The following is a 20,489-nucleotide window of genomic DNA, read 5'->3' on the forward strand; positions in this document are numbered from 1 at the left end:
TATCTGTTTCACACATCCCGGTGGACACTTGAACCGCGCTGGAAGAGATGGGACAAAGGAGGGAGTGAAAGAAGACAGAGGTGCCTGCCGTACTGGAGGTATCTGGAATAATATCCACTACCTGGGCATCTTTTGCGTGCACTGACACCGCACAGCATAAGGGCGCAGTTAAACGGTTAAATGTGTCCCCTCTTACGGCTGCGCCAGTTGAAATCCTCTCTTAAGATCTCGTAGAGGGGAATTGCTGTTGAAGATGATTGTTGTAGGATTCTTGACGTCTTGCAGATTCGAATTGCTAAAACACATTGCAAGAGGACACTTCTGGAGAGGTTAACTTTTATAACAATTAAAAGCACAAAGGAAGATACAAGCAAGGAGAAAACATATACACACTTGACTGGCTCATGAGAAGTTCTACGTGACGAAACCAGCCCTCGGTCCTGCCGAAGCAGCGGGTTTTAAATCCTATGTCCCCGCCCTCGGTGGGAGGAATAACCAATCAGGTACTGTACAAACTTCCACCCAATAACTTATTGGGGAAAGGAAAACACAACCAATCAATGATTGGGGAAAGAAGGTAGCTCATCGCGACACCGTACACATATCGTATGTACACTTTCCACCATCACGATTTTGCTCTCCTGTTGCGAGCTTCGCGAACACTCTCCCTTTCCTGTGATGCAGATTACTTCAACGTTCGGTTGACCCAAGTTCCAGGAAAGCCACTTCAACTCATCTGTTAAGCATCGTCGCTCCTCATGCCTGCAGCTAGCGTGACAATATGTCAAAGCACGCCGCTGCAGACATAGAACAAAAGCCCACGCACTCTGATGCGGCCTAACGGCTCCGTCCATGAGGGGAGTTTGACGTCTCCCGTAATCCGCTATTCGGCGCCCCCTTCTCCCGCTGGGTTGATGACCCCTTTCTGTGCGGTTGCGCTGAGGGCCAAAGAAAAAGAAAGTAATGGGCATTCCAATAACGCGACCGGATGCGGCAAACAACTTACAGCACCGCGAACTTCACTCCTCCAAACCAAGAATGTCACACGGACACTTGTTGTCAGTGGGACATTAAAGTTCAGCCATGGTGTCCGACAACAAAAGTACATACACACGCACGCACACGTACGGCGGCTGTCCAGTCAGTACACCAGCACGCACACATGAGCGCACCCAGCGGATATTTCAACCCGCACACACAAGGCCGGAAACCAATCTGCACATTCCAGAATCCACCATGTCAGATCAGTGCCCAAAACTGGCAGAAATAAATTCTAGCCACCTACATCTCGAAACAACAAATGTTTCTCTAGAGCTTGTCCAGAAGACTGGACTCAATTTCTGAATTATCCGGGAAAACACCGGTTCTAAAGGCTCCCGCCGCCGTCGGATCAATAGAGCACACCTGCTCTTCGCGGGCCACGAAGATTGCTACTGCCCTCGCGTCTGCATTCTCCCCTTCTTTGAGTTGCACAGTAGGGTCAGGCCTCTCATCTACTACGCGTGCAGTTTTGCATCGAGTTTCAAGTAGCCCTAGCTCTTCGTACAACTGCCCACCGACGTTTGCTTCAAAGAAAATCATGCCTTCGAGCCTTCTTTCCTCACAACTGACTCCACCAGCTTGCTTGCGCACTTCTGGCAATGAAACACACTGTCTCTTCTCCACGCTGATACCCACCGGGACAGATGCATTATCCCAATCCTGCAGTTCCTTATCAGCTTCGAAAACCATTGCAGTGATCAAACGCGCATTCCTTCCTTCCTCGGCATCCAATGCAGCCTCATCGCTCGTTTCGCTCGTTATTAGCTCACAATCTGCCGCAAAAACTTTCGCAGCTTCCGGGTCTGCCTGAAGCTGTACTGGGGCCTCAGGTTTGTCTAGAACAGGTTCGTGGAAAATTTGGAAATGCTCTTCACAATCAGCTCACTCTGTTTCTTCATGCAGCCGCTCCTTTTCTGGCTGCTCTAGCAGCGAGAGCGTTTCAGATGATATCAACTTGCCTACACCTTCGGGCAATATTGTGAGCACCGGCTGGCTAACCCCGTCATCTTTGAGAGCTAGTTTACCATCACCTGAAAAAGGTGTTCCAGTTATCCGCGCCTGCTCTACCTCTTCGTCGAGCGTTACAGCTGCCCAAGAGTTTGCGCCTGCCTGTTCTGGTCCAATGCTGAACTTTTGTTCACAAACAATGCACTCATGTGCCTCTTGGGTCTTCTCTGACAGGCACTACTTCACAGGCGTAACTAACGCCCCTATGCCCTCAGCCATCTCTCCTGGCATGGCACCCACGGTTGCGCCCTGCTGCCTAACCGCTGCAGCTTTCGCACCCATAGCCATTGGCACACCCGTCATTCTCAACACGGGAACATCCTGTTTTTGCTTTGAGTTGGGACAGTCAGTCATAAAATGCCCAAATTTCATGCAGTCAAAACATTGAACTGCTGCAAATAACATCCCTCCATCAGATTTCGTTCCCTGGTTTAATTTAGATTGCATCTGTGCAAGTTTTATCTTTTCTCGCTCAATTTCGAGTTTCAACTTGCCAATTTCAAGCAGCTGCTCTGCCTTCTGCTCAACCTCCACACGTCTCATCATACCCTCCCGATTATACCGTACGGCAGCCATCTCCCTTTTCCGCGCTATCCTTTATAGCACGAAACCACTACACCGATATGGTGAATTCGGAGAAAGCAGAAAGGCTCCTACCTCGCTGGTTGCTTTCCTCTGCCACGGTAAACTCGTCGCTCTGAGTGACGACAGCGGGCTCCTCGACGCGGATGAGTTGAGCCCCGGCTCTCACGGCAGCTCGCTGACTTGAACCTCCCTGATGCCGCCTTGAAGCTTGCAATTCCTCGATGCGACAGCCCGGTTCATTCACCAGCTTGCTCACGTCTACCTCGTTTGACTCGCTGGTCACCTGGTTTTTGTCTTGAACCTCAACGTGGACGCCTGGTTCCTTCCGCAGCTCACGGACTTGGCACCTCCACGACACGTCGGTCGCCTGGCTCCTTCACCTCCTCACTGACTTGAGCCTCCTACGTCCCGTCGACATTGACCAGCAGTCTCCGAAGCTTCCAACGTCACTCTGTGACGCTGACGTTCCTCCTTTAGGACGTACCGCTCTGCAGCTTGTCCACCGACTTAATCTTCCGCCCCTCCGTCAGATACCTCGAGCAGAAAGACGTAGCAAATCCTGTCGAACTGCGCCACTTGATATCCTGACTGGAGAGGTTACCTCTTTTAGGTTACACAAAGGATGATCATAGCAAGGAGAAAACATAGTTACACTTGACTGGCTCGTACTTCTACGTGACGAAACCAGCCCTCGTTCCTGCCGCAGCAGCGGGTTTAAAATCCTATGTCACCGCCCTCGGTGGGAGGAATAACCAATCAGGTGCTGTACAAACATCCACCCAGTAACTTATTGGGGAAAGGAAAACACAACTAATCAATGATTGGGGAAAGAAGGTAGCTCATCGCGACACCGTACACATATCGTATGTACACTTTCCACCATCACGATTTTGCTTTCCTGCTGCGAGCTTCGCGAACACTGTCACTTTCCCATGATGCAGATTACTTCAACGTCCGGTTGACCCAAGTTCCAGGAAAGCCACTTCAACCCATCTGTTAAGCATCGTCGCTCCGCATGCCTGCAGCTAGCGTGACAATATATCAAAGCACGCTGCTGCAGACATGGCACAAAAGCCCACGCACTGTGATGCGGCCTAACAACTCCGTCCATGAGGGTAGTTTGACGTCTCCCGTAATCCTATTCGGCGCCCCCGTCTCCCGCTGGGTTGATGACCCCGTTCTGTGCGGTTGTGCGGAGGGCCCAAGAAAAAGAATGTAATGGGCATTTCAATAACGCGACCGGATGCGGCAAACAAAATATAGCACCGCGAACTTCACTGGCGCCTTATGCGTTTGTAATTTTTGTGGCGTACTCTCCAGGGGGAAGCCACAATATAGACAGTAGAGACACCTAAGGGACCCTGCTGCGCAGCTCGGACCCTGAGCTCGAGCTCCTGCTCGTCCAGCTGGCTGAAGGGGCTGCTGGGACCCAAGACCTCCCAGCCTGCATCTAAGGCGGCGGCACCCTTCCCTCTACCTGCGTGTCGGGGGGTGGGTAGATCACCTTATTCGGTGGAAATTAAAGTTTAATCCATCCATCTATCGTCTTCATCGAAACGCTGCCGCCGCGGTCGGGTTCGAACCCGGGTACTCCGGCTCAGTAGCCGAGCGCTCTAAACACTGAGCCACCGCGGATGGTTTGATGTTTTGAATCAATCAAATAGTGTAACTTGAGAATGATTCGCAACGAATCGATTATGTCCTGAAGTTCTCGAATACTTTTCGAATAATTGACTTGAAGTTCGAATGAGGCCTATTATATTTTCTTCCGCGACTACTTCAATAGCACGGGCCATTGACGCCGGGTATCATGCTGCCGCCACCGGTATATGCACTGGATGGAGGATTCAGCGTCGCAATGCTGCCCAATCAAAACGCCTGCGTTCATGTTGCACACGCATGGCCTCACAGATTTAATGACACGACACGGCCCAAGAAGGTACAGTTAATCCGGTCCTTATATACGATCTCGGAAGCCGTGTTTAATATAAAGCTTTCACACGCGTCATGCACTGAGATGTGGCATTAGTTTATTATCTCCCGGTAACAAAAGCAAAATGTACTCATCTCTTGCGTATAACATCACAATGAAAAGTTAACACACTGACTTCGTGCTGGGATCCCCCAAGCGGAGTGCTGCACTTCGAACATATAGGCGATATCCGCGAAAGCACCGCATCGCTATTGCTTACCATTACTCACTGAGTACTACCACAAGCAGCTAATATCCGCAAAAACATTCGGTTCGTATTCGATTCGCTTCTCTAACAGTTGGTAATGGAAAAACAGCGCAAACTAAGACAGAGAACACAGAACAACTGTTGGATTGGTATTCGATTTGGCTTTTAGCTTAGCTATTCGTATTCAACTTAGCAGCAACTATACAATACCTCTACTAGTTTCTGTGTGGCAGTAGTACAATTTCCACACCCCTATGTGCCAGGCTATGTCGCTTCGGCGGACGCGTTTGTTCTTCAAACTTTCCTCTGGCGGGGCCGGAGCCTCCTGCATGACACTTGAGAGCACCCCCCCTTCCCCCCCCCCATCTTTAGGGAGGGCCCCCTTACAGAGGAAAGGATTGTCCTTGGAGGGCTATCCTAAAGAGAACGCTGGTAACAACCTTGTGCTGGTCCCGATCGGAAGTACTGGAGAATAGGCGCTCCCAGTAGTCTAGGGCTTCTTGTGGTGCGGGAGGATGTGGGAATGAGGGGAAGTGAGTAGTTGAATGGTACGGCAAAACAGCGCTGACGGATGGGGTGGAAGAAGGCGAGACAGACACATGCGCTGAACTAACAACCAAATGGTTTATTGCGGAAGAGGGGGCAATATAAAGCATAGAAGGGAAGAAGAAATGCGGTGCAAACATGACATGGCATACATTCGGGATATCAGACTACGCCCTGTACCATCCACACCTCCCTGCTCCTGAAACCCACACCAGCGGGCCGTATCTACCCCCTCCAGACGCATTGTCCCTCGAGGTCCTCGCCATTGCGCATGCCCTCCAGTCATTTGCCCTCCTTCCCTCTCTCCAAGAGTACACAGTCTATTCAGACTCTCAAGCCGCTATACACCACATACAGAAACGCACCCTGACCCCTTCTCTCCAACAGGAGGTCGAACGAGCGGTCTCCGCACTGCAGCCTTCCATCGTTTTCCTCCGCTGGGTCCCTGGGCATTCAGGCATTGAAGGCAATGAGCTGGCCAATCAGCTCGCCCGCGACATACTTTTCAGGGCACCGTTGATCCCCTGGCCCAAGCCCTCGGAGGACGGTGGGAGACTCACCCTTCGCCGCGCCATAAAAGAGGTCTACCTTGAGCTCCGCCTCGACAAACGCTTTTACCCCCCCCCCCCCCTCATCCATCACTCACGGTGCCGGAGTCTCGCCTTCTTCGGCACATTCAGATGAATGCAGTTATCACCCCGTCTCGCCTCTTCCTCTATCGCTATCGATCGGACCCTTCCTGTCCCAACTGCCCCTGTATCTATGCGCACCTGGCCCATTGCCTCTTCTATTGCCCGGCTGCTCAGCAGCCGGGTTCCTTCCCCCCACCCTCACTATCCATCACCACCTGGCTCGACTGGCTTGGCGCTGAAGGGGAAGAAGAACAGCGGCTTCTGGTCGCCCAGGCGGTCGACATGCTCGGCCTTTAAATTATGGTCGAATGAATGTCTTTTACTACTACTACTACTACTACTACTAGTACGGGATATCATCACTGATTAAGAAAAGCGGTCTCCTGTGGGAATAGAGCTACTGATGGTTGGCTTACACATAAGTTGCCTAATGCGTCAATGTAAAAGGCCTCCGATATCAGGTGCGAGGTATGATCTCTATATTTGGTGATGATAGTGGTTTGGTTCAAAAACGCCTCACATTCTTCGCAATCGGCGAAATGAATGAGCATATTATTTCGGCGTGACTTGTTTTCAATGTCTTTGGCGTGTTCGCGTAGCCGATCTTTTTCGCACCGTCCTGTTTCTCCGATGTAAAAACTGCCGCATGACAGTGGGACCTTGTAAACTACACCACAGCAACAGTTGACAAATTTGTTTCTGTGTTTCTTCTGACAAGCCTCCTTTCCACTTTCCTGATTCACTCTCTTGCACAGCCCTCCCAACTTGTTCCTGGCAGAGAAAAGGAGCTTGACGCCGGCTTTGTTCACAATCTTTTTCAGGTTATGCGAAATTTGGTGAACATACAGAATACATGTTATGTGCTTATTGTCCAGTTTGCGCATCTCCTTCTGAATTCTGCATTCTTTTAATATCGACTCTGCTATGCTAGATAAGATCTTCGTCGGGTATCCTTCAGGAACAAGTTGGGAGGCCTGTGCAAGAGAGTTTTTCAGGAAAGTGGAAAGAAGGCTTGTCAGAAGAAACACGGAAACAAATTTGTCAACTGTTGCTGTGGTGTGATTTACAAGGTCCCACTGTCATGCGGCCGTTTTTTTATCAGAGACAGGACGGTGCGTCAACGATCGGCTACGCGAACGCGCGAAAGACATTGAAAACAAGTCACGCCGAAATAATATGGTCATTCATTTGGCAGATTCCGAAGAATGTGAGGCGTTTTTGAACCAAACCAATATCATCGCCAAATATAAAGATCATACCTCGCGCCTGATATTGGAGGCCTTTCACATTCACGCATTAGGCAACTCATGTGTAAGCCTACCATCAGTGGCTCTATTCCCACAGGAGATCGCTTTTCTTAATCAGTGATGATATCCAGATTGTATGCCATGTGATGTTTGCACCGCATTTCTTCTTCCCTTCTATGCTTTATATTGCCCCCTCCTTCGCAATAAACCATTTGGTTCTTAGTTCGGCGCATGTGTCTGTCTCGCCTTCGTCCGTCCCGTCCGTCAGCGCTGTTTTGCTGTACCATTCAACATGAACCAAGCATCCCGACTCAGCCCTCTCCTTGAAGTGAGTAGTATATCTAGAATGTCTCCAGGTTTGCCGCAGAGCTTGGAGGTGGAGGGAAATTGACCAGGAAGGTGGGCGCGGTATGGGGTTGTGATGGCATTGACTGTGGCTCAGCTCGAACCAGTGGGCAGGCCCGTGCACTTTCCTTTTAATACTTAGTTCAGTCGCGACAACAACATCGCTGTAGTGCTGCCTTTGTCAAAGCTTTTTTCTTTTAATGGCAACTTTATTGCGACAACATGAGATATGTACAAACACTGTTTAGAGCGATAGCTACAAAAGCTAGTGCGCGGTCCAATAGAAACATTACTTGTAGTTCAGCCGCAGAGCGCGGCAGACTAAACAGTTAATCACTATGTACACTCTAGGGCAATGCTTACAAACTGTACACAATAAAAACCAAGAATAATTAAGATAAGAGACTAAAAGAAGAATACAAATAATACAAAATACTAAGCAATAAAAAACTAAGAATGCACAAAATACAAAGAAAACAAATGCCAAAACCAAACACCAAAAACATTGAAGTGCCAAGAATTCACCAAACAGGAGTTTGAGGCAAAATTTAGTTTGGTTTGGTTTATTGGGGTTTAACGTCCCAAAACGACTCAGGCTATCAGGGGCGCCGTAGTGATGGGCTCCGGAATGTTCGACCAGCTATGGCATTTAACGTGCACTCAGATCGCACAGCACACGGGCCTCTACAATTTCGCTTCCATCGAAATTCCCCGCCGCGGCCCCGGGATCACGCCCGCGTCTTTCGGGCCAGCAGCCCAGTGCCGTTACCACTGAGTTTGATTAGACTTGCAAGCTAGTGAGAAGCAAGAAGCAGGTGAGGATTGCAGGCATCACGGCCACTGCGCAAGTGAGTGTATGCGCAGTGACGGAGGTAAAAACGGTCTACTAACCTCAGTTTGCGGTTCTTTGTTTAGAATAAGAGTCCCGCTCTAGATGTACATATTCAAATCTCTCTCACTCCTTGCCCTTGACTCTCTCTCAGAGCTATACTTGACATCATCGAGACTGAGATAGCGCCGGATCTCTCTCAAGCAGTACTCGTTGAGACTGTCCAATTGGGCCCGTCCGTCTTCACGCGGGTAGCACTCGATCCTCTCCCCCACGATGCCGATGAGTCGCATGAAGACGTGCATGTCGTCATCCAGGCTGCGGATTCCGTGTCGGACCATGTCGGCTGCCTCGGCGTCGGTGACACAGAGCACCTCGGCAAGGTCGGCCATGAGCGCAGGGTGCTTATGGACGGTCTGTAAGGCACTAGGGGTGCGCAACCTGTTAGAAGGAGAATAAAGGAAAAGATTCTTTTCAACAATCTCTTTCCGTCTTTGGCTGGACCGATGATAAAAACACAAAGGAAAAGCTGCAGAAACTATTCGCACTGAGTTATATTTGCCCTATTAAGCGTTTGCTAATTGCTGTAAACTCCATCTCCTTTTGTAATTATTTCAATTGATACATGTGCCTCGGCCGTCGGCGTGGCTTCGTGGTCATTGCGCTCCGCGGTAGTATTTCGGTCGAGGCGAAATTCTACAGGTCCGTGTACTGTGCGAAGTCAGTACACAACGAAGAACTTCAGGTGTAAGAAATTTCCGAAACCCTTCACTACGGTGTCCTTCGTAGCCCGAGTCGCTTTGGGTCGTTAAACCTCCATAAAACCTGACACCTAAACCTAAACATGTGCCTCCCTCCCGATTGCTGTGCAGTAAATATTCAGGCTCCACCACCACTCGGTCGGAGCCGAAGGAGGAAAAGCGGGGAAAGGAAATATGTACAGGATTTATAATTATTAATCTGATTAAATCACGACAAGCAATGTTATGGCGTCCAAAAGTTGTGAATTTTTACAGAGTGAACACCACCAGAACATAACGGGTTCCGTTCGCTCCACGCGTTCGTACGAGAAATGGTGTTTGCGAGTGAGCGGCGGTCATGGCAACGATACTGGGGATGATGGTTGTGCGACTTGAAACGCGCCTGTACTTTGTAAGGTTCCTTGTTTGTTTCTACACGCCTGACCAAGAGAATGGCGAGTTGGGCTAGTCTGGTGTAGTTCATCTTGAAAAGAAAATTCAGCACTCACAAACTAAGGACGCACGAAGAGTAGACACCACAAGCACTGCTACCCGCCGCGGTGGCTCAGTGGTTATGGCACTCGTGCACCGAGCCGGAGTACCCGGGTTCGAAACCGAGCGTGGCGGCCGCGTTTCGATGGGGGCAAAACGCAAATGGCGCCCGTGCACTGTGCGATGTCAGTGCACGTTAAAGACGCCGAGGTGGTCGAAATTATACCGCAGACCTCCACTACGGCACCTCTTTCTCTCTTTCTTCTTTCACTCCCACCTTCCTTCCTTCCCTCACGGCGCGGTTCAGGTGTCCGCCGAGACATGTGAGACGGATACTGCGCCATTTTCTTTCGGCAAAAACCAATTTGCCAATTTTACCACAAGCACTCTCTAGCATACATGCTTTTATTGCTATAGGATGGATACACACACACAAATCGGCGCATGTGCGAAAAGCACGCATTAAAAAACGCAACGTGTCGAAAAGAAATCAGAAACGACCATAAACACACCATAGCCATACTGACGCCGCTACCTTAGAATGTGACACATCATGAATTAAGCAATACGGGAAATATCTTTTTCATACAACAGGACCGATGGTATGCTAACAAGTATAACTTTTTCTTTTGAATAAAATGCGCTTGCATCATTTCTCGCGTGCGCTGATCCAGATGCCGCTAGAGAGCCTTAGTCTTTCAGAACAGTGCTATACAACTTCTGATTATCACTTTTAAACTCTGAGCAAAGTTCAGCAATGCCTGCACGAACGATGTCCGATGGCAAGTTATTATGTTCCATAACCTCAATGCTTAGACATCGCCCCGTTTTAAAGATGTACATTTTATTTCGTGAAAAAGGATAGATAATTCATGAGGTCTCCCTTTAGGAGGTATCGGTCTGACTGTGGCTATGTTGGCTTTCTTCATTTTTGTTTTGTTTGTTTGTTTATAAGTATGTATATACCCATCCCTTCACAATTAAAACTTATTTAAGAGTCAGCGCTTACCGTGTCTACTCTTTGTTTGTCCTTAGTCCGTATGCTCTGAATTTTGTTTTCAAGATGGTCAAGAGGCCATGGTTCCAATCTTTCTAGCCGCCATCTAGTGGCCTTCGGAGTAGAAGAAGAATGGCATATGTTGTCTAAAAAGGGGCTCGAGACGCGCATTTTTCTCGTCACCCGATCGTCGATAACCTATCATCATCCGCATTACAGGATTCTGCCCTGCCTCTCTAATTAACCTTATCATGTGCAATCGGTGGCTACCTTATCTCCGCAAAACTTCTCAACCTCATCCGCCCACCTCACTTTCTGCCGCCTTCTAGGCTGGCCTCTCTTGGACTCTACTCCGTTACCATTAAGGACGATCGGTTATCTTACCATCGCTTTACATACCTTATGCCCAAGCTCATTTCTTCTTGATTTCCTCTAGAATGTCATTAATCCTAGTTTTTTCACGGGCCCCTTCTGCTCTCGTCCTGTGTTTCAACTTTACACTTCTCATTTTCTTTCCATAGCTCACAGGTTATCAATTTAATTTGAACGATTTTCATTAGCATCCACGTTTATGCCCAATGGTCAGTGCCGGTAAGATGTGGCTACTATATACTTCTATCGACAGGGATATCATTAAACTGCCATCGATGATCTGAGAAAACCTGTCAAATACGCTCCACACTGTTTCTGTCATTCATCAGCTGCCGTATTCCCTCCAAAAATTTCAAACAGCGCAAACAAGGACAGGTCGATGGAAGGAAAGAACACGAGCGCTGACAGCGAACTTAGGTCCCAGTTCGAGCACTCGGCAAACATTATGCGGAACATCTACTTTCTAGTCCTACTTTGCCATCTTTTACCATTACGAGCACCTCGCTAGCAATTGCTAACTGCTGTTTCCTTGCGAGACTTTCGCATATTACTTTGGCTTTCTGCATGTTAGTTTTTAGACCCGTCGTTCTGCTCTGCCTGTATAAGTGATTCATCATGTATTGCAACTTTTCCCGTGACTGACTTAGCGAAGCAATGTCCACGGGTCACTGATTGGTAAGGTATTCTCCATTAACTCTTATCGTCAACTGTTTCCAATCGAAGTCTCTGAAGACCTCCTCAAACAGGCGGTTAATAGCATTGGAGAGATCGGGCCTCTCTGCCAGATACCCTTCCTTATCGGAATTTTATTGCAATCTTTATTGAGAACCATGGTGGCTGCGCACGCATTATAGTTATTATCAGAACTTTTTCATGAGGGTCTTCTACACTCTGATTGCGTAATACCATCATGACAGCTGATGTTTCAACTGAGTTAAACGCTTGCACGTAATCTATGAAGGATATATACGCGTATCGGTTGGTTATATTCTGCGTGTTTCACTGTCGCCTGATACATAGTGTGCTCATTGCCATTTGTCGACTAGCCTTAACGAAAGCCTTCCTGTTGAATTCAATGATTTAAGTCTATGGTTCTATTGGCGCTTACTTTAGTAAATATCTTGTGGGAACGGACCATGAGATGAGCGATATGTAATTTTTTGAACTCCTTGTCTTCCCTTTCCTTACACCTTAAGATGATGTTAGCGCTGTAACAACATTCCGGTACGCTCGAAATCACAAGGCATGGCGTATGAAGTGTAGCGAATTTTTCTAGCACCCACCTCTGCACCCTTTTAGCAGATGTGATGTTACCTGACCCTCATAAGATGCTTTTCCCCTTTCCACTGCTCTCAAGACTTTCTTTACTTCTTTCGTTGCTGGCGGGATGTTTATTTTGCTTTGCGTTGCTCAATCTATCTCATTAAAGTCCTGATTACGTTAGCTGGTGCATAGATTTGTGTTGAACTCTAAGGTTATTTTACCTATATTATCCATATAGCTAATGATATTGCTGTCTTAGCGCACAGATCAAAAGATAACCAACGGCCGCTTTCCTTTTGACCGCTTTTAGGCGACCTCCGTTCCATAGGGCATGCTTGGTTACCTCTATATTATACGTCCTTATGTCGTTTAGGTTGCGCTTATTGATTAGATTTCATAACTCTGCCGTTTGTATTCTGTCTGTGGGGTTAGGGGTTTTATGATTTGGCGTTTTATAATCATGTTTCGTCGCCTCTGAGAGCTTGCCGGTATGCTGCCTAACCATGATAGCGAACCAAGCGTAATTCGGTACTCACTTATTGCACATTCAGACAGTGATAAGACCCAAATTTAGGGAGCTTGGAATGACTATCAAAGGATGCATTTCATCTATTACTTATGGGAATACAATTAGCGCAGCTTTTATTCTGTTTCTAGGAATTAGATTTATAGGTACGTTAGACACGATTTGCATATTAAAAAGAACTCTCTAAAATTCACCTGTGTTCATGTATTTATTGACAAAGAGCAAGTCATATTTTTCAAATAAATATTCCCCGGTGACAAACGTCGTCGAGACAAGACTCTAAGAAACGCCGATTGTGTGCGAAGAGGCTCTTATTCAGTGAACCATGCTGACGTGAATGCCTGCTTGATCCCGTCGTCGTTTCTGTGTGTTGCTGGCTTTTGCATATGCATCATGTTCTGGCGCGCCTGGTCCTCCAGAGCTACAACAGTGATCGCGTCGTGTAACAAATTAAGGGCATTGGGCACATTTCATTATTGGATGTCTGAAACTAGATGCTAGTTGGACAGTTATCACACATTGAAAACTGACACGGGCTGCAAGCTCCCCCCCATAAAGCCACGAGTCCCCATGTCTTGTGGCTATAGAAGAAGGGAGCGCACGCCCACAGCTGCTTCGGCTCGTCGCTGTAGACTCTTTGTTAGTAGCGCTTGATGACCAATGGTCTACGCCATTCTTGCATCAATCTATAGACCACACAAGTTCTGACAGCGATCCTTGTTCAGGTTCGCGCGGAACGGACAGTAGTCAGAGTAGCCTTTTACTCCTCTATAACGCACACGTTCTAGCTTCAAGGTGTCATCAAGGAAGTTGACTTGAAAAAGCGATGGGCATACTGCGCTATAGCTTGGTTCTAAGGCGCAGCAATCGTCTACGAAACCCCCAGCGCAGTTTTCATATCGGCAGACGCGACGAAAAGCGCCGCTGTCGTATTGTACATCTATCAGCGCCTCATCCCGGCACTTAGTAAATGTGAAGAATTTCATGTGAAGACGTACATTCGGTGAAATTCAAGGCAGTCAAAGGTTTTTCTTTTTCAAATATCGGCAACCATTCAACTACTGCTTGAATCTTAACCCAACTTGTATCTGTAAATACGTACACAGGGCAAAACACATGCCTAGAACAACCAAACTGTGTGTTCCAAAGCTCCCAAAGCCGCTGCGACCAAGAAGGCAAAAAATGACGATTAAATTCTACGTTTACATCCAGACCATATTTAACCAAATCTTATGGCTAGTTATCCCGTATTAAGCCCGAAAAACACTCAGAACGTGTTCTAGACATGCGTTTTGCCGTCTGTACAAATACGCAAAGAAGTAAATTCTGTTTCAGCCAACATTCACATATGCGTGATCGAATTCTATTGTTTGATATTCGCCTGACAGAGAGATACAGCTACACAGATGCTGCGTGCGTAAGCACCGTGGCTCGATTTCATAATACCACAAAGCTGAGAACGCTGCGAAAAGCAAGGCACGGTTGAATACACTCAGGGAGCACTACTTATAAAACCCATCCCCTCTGCGAGTATGAGTTAGGCCAGCTGTCATAAAGACTGTAATTCCAGTCTATGTAATTCTCACCTAACACCTGAGCAGAGGTGAGGAAAAACTACTCCTTTCCACCAGCGCCATGTAGTGCAAACAACCGCTTTAACGTGGTGCCGTTAAAGTCATCTCCAAAACAGTTTGCCCGCTGCTTATAAATGAGCGAGCTTGCAACAGTGACACTACAAATGAGCAATCTCGCACGTACCTGTCGCAGTGGCCCCCTGACAGGAACTGAGAAGCACGTGACACCAATCCGAAATTTCGACGCACCGTCTCCAAGATGCGGTACGCGTAGTCGCCTCCCTCCCAATCCACGAGGTCAAGTGCGACATGCGTAAAGCTGTAGTTGTCTTCGATGCGGTGAGCAAGGTGGGGAACGAAGTATCTGATCTTATCACTGAGCCAAAACGATCCTCTGCGGATGTTCTTGCTGCGCTTGACGGCGTCCGCAAGGCACTTTGCCCCCTCTTCATTCAACGAATCTGTCCACACGTCAAGATGTACTATCGTGGTGTTTTGTGCCAGTGACTCTATTACTGGCAACCAGTGCTCGTGAGCCTCTGGATGCGAGTGATCCGGTTTGGCTGGCGCGAGGATAAGTTGTCTAAGCGTCCTTGTTTCCCGAATGAAGCGAGCGAGTAGGGAACAGCCTCTTGAGCTCAGCGAAGGAAAGTCACAGAACAGATCCAAGGAAGAGATGCAGTTAACTGAAGGCCAAATGTTTGAGCAAGTCTCAAGTGGCGCTAGGTTTGCATTGTAAGGACCTAGTGGGGGTGCTTTTGAAATCGCATTGTCCTCTGAGACCGAGACAAAACGAGTGATATGCAGGTTGGTTAGCTGAAATGACGAAGTTTTTTCTGCTGTGAAATTCTGACGGAGGTCATTACCGACTTCGAGGAACTCGTATCGGTCATTCTCTGCAACATGAATTATTACTTTTACTGCAGTTCTCCTGGCGGACAATGACTTTAGAAACAGCTTCCAGTGGTCACTGTCCCACATGGCAAAAGGCAGTTTAAGTTCTTCCAGTGTTTCATTTTCTCCGAAAGCTGTAGCCGAGCAGTTAAGACATCCCCTTTTAGACTTGAATTCATCAGCTACCCTTAATGTCAATTTGCGGAGCACTTTGTTTTTTGCAGCAACATTTTTTAAGAGGTCTGCACTGTCTTGGCCGGGGTTAATGTCTTCCAGCTTAACCATCAAAAGTGACCGGTTGCGCACAAGTGCGTCCAGTACCACGCTAGAGTAATATTCAGAATGAAACCTGATTCCTTTCACGGTCAAAGCAGTGAGCTTACATTCGTTTCTGAGAAAGTCTGCAAACTCGTCGCGGCATGATGGAGAAGACGCACTGATGACACTCCAGTTGACTGACAGTTTCTTCAAGGAGCAGTTTGCTTGCAGCGCTTTCAAAAACGAGTCGCCATGTTCAGCACACATGTGTAATTCAGGCATCTTGAGGCAAGACAGCGAAGTGCTACACCGCAGAAGACTGGTCAGCGAGTCCACAATTGTTGAACTGTCTCCCCAGCCCAGGACCACTAGTTCTTTCACATTTCTGAGTTTTGATATATGCATGCATCGCAGCTCACTCCTCAATGTCCATATGAAGACCGTCACAATCTTGATGGAGGTACTTCGCAGCAGTGTCTCGGAGAGGTCTGCGTCGTCTGTCTCATTGGGTAGAGAATTGCATTCAAAGGCACCGATGCAGTGGTGTGTCTCGATGAGCCAACGGAAAAGGGCTATTTGCATACTGTGAGGACACAGCTTAGCTCTAAACGCTGAAATGGATAGCTGTCCTGCAGATCCCCGCATCTCACGCAGCCGATACCCTAAGTCGTAGAGGAATTCATTCCAGACGGCAAGCTCGTCCACGATGTGGCACGTTCGGTGACGGGTAGCTGTGCACGGTAGACGGTGGTTCAGCGCTCTACCAGTGAAGGGTCCGACCAGCGGGATGCCGAACTCCTCCGGATCAGATGGCAGTGCTGCATTTTCTGAAGTTGAACGCTTCGCCATTGCACCTGCGGGGACATTAGTGTACGTTACAACACAGTGGAAGTAAACAGCATCGATGCTTTCCCCCTGCTTCCCCTGCAACGTAGTTAACTATTGCCTCAGAAGAATATTTTTGCAGTCATTGCCATGTGCTACTCACTTAGATGAGACTTTTCACCCACGTGGAGGTCTGAAAAGTTTGACTAAATCAAGGCATATTCCCTTTAGCAAATATGCGCCCTCCTATTTATTTATAATGAGAAAGCATTCTCAAAACAAACGAAATATGGTGAACAAAGCTCGGTTTTCTGAGCTAGCCCTATCTTAACCAACTGTACGGTCCGCAGTGGCGAGATGATCTGTGACAACCATCTGCCGCTTAGCGCTGCTCTTCACTAGCAGTAGCTTAATTACTTTAAGCGGAACACTTTGAGTACTCCAGTTCTTTTTTTTTCTTTTTTTTTTCTTTTTTTATTTTTCTTGCATTGCATTGTGTTGTATTTTACTGTATTAACATTGTTATACTCTTTACTTTGTATTTCAACTGTCCCCCCTCTTATGTAATGCCCGAAAAGGGCCTTTAAGGGTACAATAAATGAAAAGTTGTTTAACGAGAGACAAAGATAAGCAGCTTCGGTAAATTACTGATGAGTGGTCGGGAAGCCATCAGAAGCGCTGTGCGTCTATCATTACAAAAGTCACCAATCACCATCAAAGACAATCTTGAGTAATGTCAAATTCAGAGCTAGTTGATATTATCATAGTCCTTCAGTGCTTGAATGAATATTGTATTATTATGACATTACATTGAGGAACTAGGATATTACGTAACGCGATGCACCCCGAAGACTCATCTGTATGACTGCAGGAGAGTGACTGTGTCAAAACAAAAAGGTTACCAACACTGTCGCGTCGTTTCAAGCAATCAGAAGATGTGCTCAGAGCTGTTCAAAACTCGAAAGCAAGAAAGAAATGCCATTTGTAAGATGCAATAAAAGCTCACCGTTGATGACGGTCTGGTGACCTTCGCGAACTAGCCACTGTAAATAGCAGGGTTTCGAAGAGGAGTGTCGCAATTGGTGTGATAATAGGGTTGTACTCCAGACAGCCCTTTTCTGTCCCAGTTAAGAATACGCTATCCTAGCAAATTTCACCTGAGGCGACCGCCTACCGAATCCTGTGCTGCACGTGCCTGTGCTTCCCATCTCTTTTCACCCACTCTATTACCAATGCAATGATTTAAAGGATAAAAACTGTTTCCACTCTCCTCTTTTCACACTTCCGAAAAGGAACGCGGAACTTGCAGGACTTCGAAGAAACTATTTCTGACACCCTTACCACCACCAAGTGCTGATAAGCAATGAGTGACAAGTGGTCTGAGCCGAGATATTGCATGCGCGGAGGTCAACGACGTAGTTACACAGCGCCTCGCCTTTATCAACCACGAAATAGACCGGCAAAAACTGTTCATGGGCTGTATCCTATAAGTATCCATTTTCCATTATCCTATGTGAATGCCAGCAGTGATACCTCAATTTTTGAAGGTTTTAATCTTAACAGATTGCTTCCCTTTTTTAAGAACATAAACTTATAACAGATAGTCAATATGGATTTCCAATGCACAAGTCGACAAAATAGGCATTAGTTAATATTAAAGAGAGGCTTATTGAAAACACAGAAAGTAAAAAATACACACTGGGTTTGCTTTTTAATATCCGAAAAGCTTGCGATTCTCTAAATTATGACCTCTTACTGCAGAAGTGATCAAGGTATGGTATCCGTGGCGTCACAGTTTATCTCCTCACTAGCTATTTACATGGCCGGTATCAAACAGTAAAAACCAATTTACAACATCAACGCCAATGAATTTATTGCAAGATGTACCTCAAGGCTCAATATTAGAGACATATCTTTTTTCTGGTTTACATAAACGATATTGTTGCTATTTCTAATTCCCCAAATCTTACTACGTATGCTGATGACACAAATGTCTTCTCATCTAACGAGTTAGCTACACCGGAGAAAAGTGTTAACAACTACATTCATTCACCTTGCAAATCGTTAAGAAAAAATAGGCTGCAATTAAACGCTAAGAAAATTACAGATGTTATATTCCATCAAATTAATATACTACTAAGTAATAACTGCGAATAATAATACCGTGTAGTATTCGTTAAACAGACTGCTGTTAGCCCGTCTTTTATGTATCGTGATGTACTACATCGCTGACAATTCCATGGCGAAAAAAGTGCACTTCTAAGTCAAAAGGCATTGTTTTCCCACGTGTGTAAACTCTTAGATTAAACAGTCTGTCTAAGGTTCCCTTCGCCAGTGAGCGCCCTGTAGCATTCTAGTTCACTTCAGGACGGTCGTTTACAGCGCTGAAAGGAAACCTCGATGATAGGCTAAGTGACTGAAGTGTTATAGAATGATAGCAATGATACACTTCAATCAGCTAAGCAAACAAGCTGGTTTTTGTCAACGTCATTCCAGAAGCGCTCACATACGCGCACCCCCTATTATTCGCCGTATTTCGGGCTCAATGCTGTGGAGAACTTAGCATTGCGGCCGCCTGTACAACTTGGTCTCGTAGAAGTGATTAAGCTCTAACAGCTTCTCAATTCAAGCAAACCGTAACTGCCAGTACCTGGGGAGATTGAGAAAAACGTCAATATAGACCGTGAATAACGCCTTCCAGTTCAAATGCGCAAGCGAACATGAACAGAGTCGCTGACGTGCGCGCATCATGTGCTGGAGTGGCAGCGTTTGGTAAAACGTACGAGTTGTAGTAACAAGTGCAAGGAATGGTCGCGCACAGGAACCGACATAATCATATCGGAAGACATTTTTCTCAAACAGCGCGATACAACCAACATGAAACATTGTCGAGACTGGGCCCACTTTTACGGTCGGTAAGAAAGTCGCCGCACACCGCAGTGATCATTTTACACTGATTAATGCCACATTTCACATGTAAACGACTCGTGGACCATTTCGTTTTCGCCGATGACAGTTCTAGCCTCGAATCACAAAACGCATTCGTATAGACAGCGGCCCATTGAAACTGAGAACAAAGAGGCTCCCGAGAAATGCCATCCTCGGCAAAGGAATCTGCCCACGTGTTTTCTGTTTCGTAGTGCGTGCACTTTTAGGCGCCGCCTCAAAAAATGGGCGTAATTCGGGAGGAGTTGTGACACACCCAGAGGCTAAGTCAGAATGGAACGGAAGTCATGCGACACTTACATTAGATCGCATAGTCCAGCCAACAGATGAAGACCGCGCCGGAGCTAACGCACGCCGGCTAAAACAGCTGGTATTGACCCAAGCGTACAAGCGATCCGAGCTGCAGCCGCCACATCCGAATTTTTTTTGCACATCCACACATCCACTACGAGTGGTACCCTCTCCCATTTGAAGTAGAAAATTTTCCGCTCATACGGTAGTCCTGCCGCCATCTACGGGCGAAAGTAGTAAACAACTCCTCGCCCGAGCAAAGCGCGGGTTATTCATACCAACCAACTCTCGTCAAAAGCATTTTTGAGTGGGAAACCCTTAATGAAGGCAGTAATATCGTATACTAATAGATTTCAATGTAACAATCAATATATCCATCGATCACCCGACGGGAAGTTCCTAAAGGCCAAGCTTACTGTACGCGAAATCTCGCGCGAAGTTCCAAGCGCCTGCGGGAAGCGATGAGCGACGCCGTCGCTGGAAGCGTTTTGCCACTCCTCCTTGCCTCTTCGCTTGGCTCTGTACCCGCCGAAAATTCCGCCCATCGCCCGCAACTCCCCCTCCCCCGATGAGCCAATGAAACTCCCCCTGCCTGTTCCGGTTTGTCACACTGCTCCTCCCTCATGATCCATCTTCGCTTCAGCAAGTGCGTCAGTCGGGGCACGCCACTTGAAGGCCCATCCACGCGACGGTCGGTATCGGTTTCGTCCGGGCGCGGGCATAACACCACGTGACCCGACGTCACCGGCTCCGCCTCGCCCGCGGACACGCAGACTTCCCAAGCCAAAAACGGGCGCGCGGGTTGTACACTGCCGCATGACCTGCAGCCTGCTCCGCTTTCAGAAGTAGAACTCTAGAGAACTCTGTAATCGTCTCCTAGCGAGATCCCTGAATGACG

At 47.4% G+C, this 20,489-nt stretch overlaps 1 protein-coding gene across 2 annotated transcripts; it reads right to left on the reverse strand.

The window, feature by feature from the left end:
• Window positions 1-416: 416 nt before the first annotated feature.
• Window positions 417-19,721, reverse strand: LOC149346772 (uncharacterized). Of its 2 annotated transcripts, XM_089586685.1 has the most exons (4): window positions 19,601-19,721; window positions 14,562-16,383; window positions 8,476-8,854; window positions 417-3,222 (listed from the first exon to the last, which is right to left on the reverse strand). In XM_089586685.1, exons 2-3 carry the CDS (start codon window positions 16,376-16,378, stop codon window positions 8,515-8,517), a joined length of 2,157 nt encoding a protein of 718 aa, XP_089442811.1. In that variant the 5' UTR covers window positions 16,379-16,383; window positions 19,601-19,721; the 3' UTR covers window positions 417-3,222; window positions 8,476-8,514. The 2 variants fall into 2 exon arrangements, with proteins under 2 accessions (XP_089442811.1, XP_089442809.1); XM_089586683.1 differs by lacking the exon at window positions 417-3,222 and having other exon boundaries at window positions 7,543-8,854.
• Between the last annotated feature and the right edge of the window lie 768 nt (window positions 19,722-20,489).

The sequence above is a fragment of the Amblyomma mixtum genome, chromosome 4 (assembly GCF_055824585.1).
Source record: "Amblyomma mixtum isolate Tamu chromosome 4, ASM5582458v1, whole genome shotgun sequence".
NCBI classification, from domain to species: Eukaryota; Metazoa; Arthropoda; class Arachnida; order Ixodida; family Ixodidae; genus Amblyomma; species Amblyomma mixtum.